The sequence below is a fragment of the Saccostrea cucullata genome, unplaced genomic scaffold (assembly GCF_032062105.1).
Source record: "Saccostrea cucullata isolate Sc308-1 unplaced genomic scaffold, CSIRO_AGI_Scuc_v1 ctg207, whole genome shotgun sequence".
NCBI lineage: Eukaryota > Metazoa > Mollusca > Bivalvia > Ostreida > Ostreidae > Saccostrea > Saccostrea cuccullata.
Genome location: NW_026931392.1, coordinates 244,770 through 252,500, shown reverse-complemented (window position 1 = coordinate 252,500; position 7,731 = coordinate 244,770). Strand labels below are relative to the sequence as shown.

The 7,731-nt window shown below is 32.5% G+C and overlaps 1 protein-coding gene across 1 annotated transcript; it reads right to left on the bottom strand.

Annotated features, from left to right (window-relative positions):
* Positions 1-1,477: 1,477 nt before the first annotated feature.
* LOC134232501 (monocarboxylate transporter 13-like) lies at positions 1,478-4,808 on the bottom strand. Its single transcript, XM_062714480.1, is given in 7 exon segments — positions 1,478-1,543; positions 1,767-1,996; positions 2,445-2,570; positions 2,984-3,163; positions 3,277-4,089; positions 4,190-4,337; positions 4,425-4,808. Coding segments are annotated over 7 exon segments (1,842 nt in total). The 5' UTR covers positions 4,704-4,808.
* Positions 4,809-7,731: the final 2,923 nt, after the last annotated feature.

Below are 7,731 nucleotides of genomic sequence, written 5' to 3'. Positions count from 1 at the left end.
TTGACTATGGTTTTTATTCACGAGAAGCGCCTTATGTCAATGATTTTCAGTCGATCACCTGATATGACTAAGCTTTACATATGTTACATTCACGCATATACATGTAAATGTTATATGTCACTACCTCATGTACTTACATCACTTTTTAATTCATCATAGAATTTTCGAGGTTTTCTTATCTTTTCTATCATTTCGCCATTTAAATCCCTTAAAGAGCTAATTCCACGAATTTGTCAAAATCGGCCCAGTCATCAAAATAAATAAATTAAACTTTCTGACATAACACTTTTAAAGTTTGATCATACCTTAGGATAATATTCCTATAAATATTTTTTTTCTTCCCCTCAGTTTAATTTTCCTAATGTAATAAATCGATTTAGCCCATTCGTGGATTTCGCAATGGTCAAAACAAAGTCCTTATTATGAATACATTTCATCTGTTCTTTCATACATAGAAAATCATCATTATTTCACTGAAATGTCAATAGGTTTTCCGTTTAACCAAATATGACAAGGAGCACCGGTCGACAAGAGACGCTCAGTATTCCATGGCATCTAATCCCACCTCTTGGTTTCTTAATATCCCTGTTTGCTCTGCTTTCAATTTGTATTGTCTCAAATGACTTTTTACCAGGATTGCTGTTTTCTTCATTTTTCGTGATCAAGAAATTACTTCATTTGATAGAATGATGCAATTATATAACATTGTTAAAAAATGGTCCACTGAAAATATAAATATTGAGAGTGCATCAATGAAAATGGAGATAACGAACAGTATTCAAGATTAAAAGTCCGTAAAACAACACAAAACAGGAGCAGAGAAACTACTGACCTCCAAAACTTCAGAGGTGGGATTAGGTGCCATGGAGGAGTGAGCATCCCCTGCTGACAGGTCACACCCGCTGTGTGCTCCTTGACATGATCGGGAAATAACGGGAAAATCCGTCGTTAATAACATATTAAGTGATATACTTCGTTTTAGCACCATTTTATATTTTGCCAATTTATTTCTCAAATTTAACATTGTACAGCTACTAAGTATTTTCGAGATTTTCTTTAAAGTACAAAACATTGTTAATATGAAATTGAAACATATAATTTCTCTTTTTAAACCAATTTGAACAGCACAAGTGATCTACGTTTAAACACACGACCACGTTCTTTAAATCGTCATCAACATTCACATGGTTTAACATTTTATTCAAAGAAACTCAGTTTCCATTTTCACTTTTTAAGTTTGACACTGCATCTGTTAAACCTTTTCTCAATTCATTTCAATATTTTATTCTCTTAAAATGCACTATAGAGAAGATACAAACATGAAATATGTACATTACAATACAATACAGCATGCTGATTCCATTTATTAAATTAAAAAAAATAGCTTGTAGCTTAATTTGAGACATAAAATATGTCAACTTAGTGTAGATTTACCTTAAATATAAAGAGTAATCATTATTGTAACAACAGTTTCCCCCTACAACTTTCTGAAGTTCGTTTTCTGCCGCTCGGCAGCCATTTTGGATGCCATGTTGGGTGTCCACTGTAAATACAACACCTTGTATTTTCAGTCCGGGGATGTTTGGCCATTCATAAACAAAAAAAAAAAAAAAAAAAAAAAAAAAAAATATATTGATATTTTGGGAATGTTACAGGAAACAAACTTATTTTTTTTTTTTAAGCCTTAACTATTTTGATGAATTTACAAAGTTTATTGTTAACGGATACTTTTTTACATGAAAATAAATTTGAAAACTTGAAAGCACCTGGTCGAGTTGTATAATTTTGATGGGATTAACAATTTTCTTGGCGATCATTTTGGCGTCTTTCTCTCCTGTACCAACTGTAACAACTATCTCTCTAGATATGTCCTCTTGTCCTTTCTTCTTGACACACGGAAGGTGAAGCACCAGGTGGCAGACAGAACCGAGCGCAAACATCAGTCCTCCAAACCAAAACGAATAGCTGTATGATCCCATGGCGTTATATACTGCACCTAAAAATGAATACAAATATATCTCATACATTGCCACTTCTCTTTATTTCAATTTCATACAACTCAAGCAGCTGATTGTAGTTACATTAAAATAACAATTACCTCAAAGAGATTCTTCATCAGTATTGTTACCCATTTTAGCAATAATGATATTATACTTTTGAAAATATATTACAATAATATAATATGTATTCTGCACCATATGTATCAATTGAAAAGTATAGAACAAACTTTTTGGAGTTGTCTCCTTATTTATAAAATGTAGGAGACAGAGCAATTAACATTTTTTTTTGGCTTGTTTGGTTTATTTTGGGTGGGTTTCATCTTCAACTAGAGCTCATACTTTCCAAGCATTTTTATAGTAAGTGTTTAAACTTAACTTGTTCATACAGTGTAACATTACTTGTAAAATTAAACATTTTTAAATCAAACTTTATAAATATGATACCAGCTACAGGTGGACCATAAAGACCGGACACTCCTCTGGCCAGGGTCGGGAGTCCGAAGGCATTGGTCAGCTTCCGTAGTCCAAGCAGGTCACAAATAATGATTGGGGTTAATGACACGTAGGCAGCTATGTAAATGATACAAATTGTTTGTATTTTATTAGAATATTTAATGAATTCATGAAATTTCAATAATATTGCATAAAATCCATCTTCTCATATTGCATTTGCGTACACTTGCAGCTCTGAATCGAAAATGAACTATATCTAGGTCGAATAAACTGCATTTTTTTTATTTATGTGTTGTCTAGCGCTGTACAATTGCTGGGCAATAAATTTAATTAAACATTTTTAAAGAAAATAAAATCTGTTATTTACCCTAAGAAGTATTTTATTTAAACTACTCTTCGAAAATATTGAGAGACTTTGACTGCCTCACACACAAAGTTGGTTTGTTCCATACTTTTAGGACCTTTAAGAAGGAAATATCAAATGTTGAAATATTTTTTTAAAATCTGCAAAATTATTCTTAAGAACATACCCACGGAAAAGCCATATAATACTGAAAAGGCTACCAGAAGTCCATAGGATTCACAAAATGGCTCCACAAATAGAAGAACTGCACTCAGCACCAGGGCTACGTTGTTGATGACCAGAGAGTCGAATTTTAAAATGTCGACCAAGATCCCTGATGCTATTCTGCCTATCGTGTTGGCGATGCCTAATTAATAAGTTGCTAAAGAAATTAGTTAAAAGTACGCTAAATTGTACGAGAAGATAAAAATAAATCATGATCTTTGTTCCTTCTTTTTAATATTTAATTTAGACTATTACCTATGATAGAAAGCAAAAATGCAGCATCAGTTTCGGAAATGCCAGACTGTAGAGCATGATCGACTACATATGTAAAGGGAACGTAATATCCAGTTATAACAAAGATGTTTCCGATAGTTATCATGATAAAGGAGAAATCTTTTAGTAAGGAAAAGTCGAACATATATCTTAAATTGTTCAAAATTGACAATGGAAGGCGTGCACATTCATCCCAACATGCCTTTGTGGGAATATCGGGACTATTAATGTTACTTGATTTGTACTCTCCTAGGTTTGATGATGAAGACTTGAATTTGGGTATGTTTTGAATGCTACCATTGTTCGTTCTACACATGGGACAATGACGGTTTTCTACTTTGTCGATATCGTCGTTTAGTAATTGGGGATCGGACGATACGAGTTTTGCCTCCTCTATAATGTTATCCTCTTCCCCTGTTTTATTTAGCTCTTTCAGTTCAGATGATTCATCTGCATCCATTCTCCACGAGTCTGTGGTGGCATTTTGTTTCCTTTTCTCTGCTGTCTTTCTTCTTGACTTTTCGGCCTCTGCTTTAATGGAAGATTGTTTCTTTGGTGACTCAAGCGGCCTCATGAGCATACCAAATATACAAGCATTGAGGACAATACCAGACTGTATTATTAGTAAGCTCCTCCAGCTATAAACCTCCAACATGTAAGCGTTGGCAGTCGCAAACAATAGAGTTCCGATACCAGAACCACAGAGTGCAATTCCGGTTGCTAAAGCACGTTTCTTTTCAAAGTAATATCCCACTACCACTATGGAAGGGAGATATATCAGTCCAAATCCTAAACCTTGTTGCAAAAAATACATTATGTATTATAAGCATTAAACATGTTTGTGTTGAAAGGCAATCGGATTGAAATTTATCACATTAAAGGCTGGACATTTTACCTCCTAAAAATCCGTACGTCAAAAGGAGAGTTGTGATACTATCAGAGAACGATGCAGCAAAAAAAGCCAGAGAAGCAAATATGCTTCCTGTGATTGTTACAGCTCGGCATCCGAATTAGTTAGTCAGTCCACTGACTAAGGGACCTGAAAAAATGTTTTAAGATATTAAAGAGCTCTATTGTTTCATTTATTTAAATAACATATAACTCATCTAAATTTTGTAGAATTTTAATACCAACAAGGATCCAACTAACGCCACTTTTCCTCTGGACTCTTTAAAAACGTGAACCCATTTTGGTAAAAGAACTCCAAAGGAATAAGCTAACCCATCGACGACTGCATTACATAAAAAAGAACTGAACACTATTACCCATCCCCATCCGCCATCTGGAGGCGTGGAGGACGCGGATTCACTGGGGTGTTTGTCAGTTGTATCGAATGATTCGTCAGTATCTTGTTCTTTTTCCATCTCGGACTCCATATTTCTAGGATTAATTATCAAAGACTCTTCCATCAGTCCCTTATTTCTTTATTCTTTTTCACATTGCTTGACCGTGCGTTACTTTCACAAACTGGATTGGCCAATCTTAAATTAGAAAAAAATTTACACAGTATGTCTGAGGATTCACTCATAATTTCAACGCTATAGTTTTGTGCATGTAAAAATGATGTTCATTAAATAACAAACACAATTTTTTCAATTTAAGAGTCATGTATTTGCAAAGGTTTATGTTTCAGTTGGAATTACATTCTATCAATTTTGTTATTTTTAAAGGATTCAAACAAAAATAACGTAAAATTAGCTTAAAAACAGCGCAAGCTTCCTTAGATTTCAAACATAAAGAAATTGAATTATGTCTCATTCAAGAGCATGCTCTACGTAATATGTACAATTTTCAAAACGAGATAAGATATTGATAAACAAGTTGATGAAACATGAGTATCAACAGTCCCCTTTAAGGTTATCATTTCACAATTTCTACCGTCGATACAATATCTTGTCAACGAATACTATTTTATCATTAAGTCAAATGATTGCAGATGTTTTTATATTAATTGCAAGGCCATTATTTACACATGCACTGTACTGTCAACATTTTTTAAAAGAAAATTCCAATTATGACAAGGAGCACACAGTTTATGTGTGTGTGACAGGTTGACAGGTGATGCTTACTCCTCTTGACCTTGGAGTTTGGCCCACTTTTACAAAAATTTCAAAACTTTAACTGTTGCCTTAACTTTTGAACAGTTTGTAGTACGACTTTCATACTTTGTATGTGTATTATTTGTGACAAGACCTTTCAATTGTTATAAATATTTTTGACCTTGACCTTAGAGTTTGACCCACTTTGTCAAAAAACTTTAACCTTAGCCATAACCTTTAAGCATCTAGTACGAGGGCTTTCATATTTCACAGGTGTATTCCTTGTGAAAGACCTTTCTCTTGATACCATAAATGTTGATCTTTTGACCTTGGAGTTTGAATTGCATTTGAGAAACGTCAACCTCTGCCATAAACTGTTATACGGGAACATCAGTGTTTCTTAAATACATCTTGTTTTGGAGTTATTATCATAACCACACCTCTTCGCTGCATCCACGATGCCAGACAAAGTTGATGGCCAATATACGTTCAAGCAAATAATTCGTATCTGATATCTGATATTTATCTGATATGTAATAAATAAATACCCTTGGTATTATAGATAATAGTAAAATAAATATAACATTACTTATTAAAACTTTTGACCGCAAGACCATATTTCTGTTAAAAGTAGAGAGGTCAATTGAGGCTGGAAGACCGAATTGATTACATATACTTAATTTCTGGATCATAGATTTGAGGGATAGTAAGTAATGACCCTTAAATTAATGGTATCATTCAGGGTAGAAGCAGATAAAAATGAATGTCAATATTGTTCTACTTCCAACTGACACTTCAAGGGCTTATTTGGGATGTTATCCTTGACTTAAGCAATTTTGGCACTGAGAAAACAATTGCCTACAGGTCTATAATGTACCTAACATTGTGTAATTTTTGTGACCAGTTCGCGTAAGTCGATTAAATAACATTGTTCAAAGGTTTTCCTGTGTACCCATTCTTCCTTAAATAAAAAACCCTAGAAAGAAGAAATGTTATGAAAGACTTTGAGAAAATTCTCTTTAATATGATTATATTTATATGACTTACATGACAATCTTCATATATATATATATATATATATATATATATATATATATATATATATATATATATATATATATATATATATATATATATCAAAATCGCATAGGGGGTCAGTGTGCGTTTTTCTGAGCTACGGTACAATTAAGTTGACCTTTTTGCACTTAAATTTTAATTCTTTGGTTAATTACTTTAACCTTTATTATATTTTATCAGATGTAACCATGGCAATAAATATAATCTTATTTTACGTAAAATAGTTTGATTAAATATTTATCATTGAAAAATCGTGCAAATTAATGCGCGTAAATTATTGTGTGACCATTTTGCACTAAAAAGTAACATATTATGGGTATTAAAAATCTAAACAGGCAATAAATTATTTTCTTATATCAAACTTTTTACAGCTTAAGTGCTGATCAGTCACAAATACCCTGTAGTTTGAAATAATGAAAGAAAAAGTTGGGGTCAGTGTTGTTAATTTTGAAATATTGGTCAAAACGTGTGATTTTCAGGCGAAAAACGGTGCAAATTATATCTTGACTTTTTTAACATATCTTCATTTCTCAGCAAAGTTTGTTGAGGGAAGGTGTAAAATTTGTTCTAAAAATATAAATTGAGACCTATATTAAATATTCCTAGCATTTCATAGCGAAAAATATTCTCCGAGTAAAAGTATTTAAGGCTAAAGTTCCAAGATATCAAATTTAATAAATGTGCAGATTTGCAAGATTTTCTGCTAAATATCCTTCCACCACAAGAAATAGTCTCTCATAAATCTTGCTTCTTTGTGGATTTTTGAACAGTTTTTTTCATTGAATGTTGAATAATATACATTGTTGAATTTAGATATGTTATGCAAACTGAATTATAACAAATAGTTTTGAAGTAAGAGGTTCTGCGTGAACTTTTCTAAAAAGCTTACGATTGACATACCTTAAAGAATTTCGGTAAGCTTTGAACAAAGTTTTCTTGAAATCGGAAGCTTTAGTATGTTTAGGATGAGTATCGTTTTGAACAAAACTTTTTAAAGAGAAAATTAAGATTCGACGGCAAAATTATCCACTTGAGTACCAATTCTGAATGAAATGAAACTGAAACTATAGCTGAGTGAGTATTTTTCTGCCATAAAGCTATTGCATTGTAAATGCAATTTTCTAAGGTTTTCCGTTCCTTTTTCTCTAGAATTCCCGAGATAGCTTTTGACTTGACCTCAAAACTTGTCCCGAACTTGTCCCTGAAATTTACAAATGAAATACCACAAATATTTAATCGATATACAGGTGGAAACTTGAAAACTATATGAAGTTAACTACGTCCCCTTTAAATTTATAGGTATAATGCAAATATCAATAGA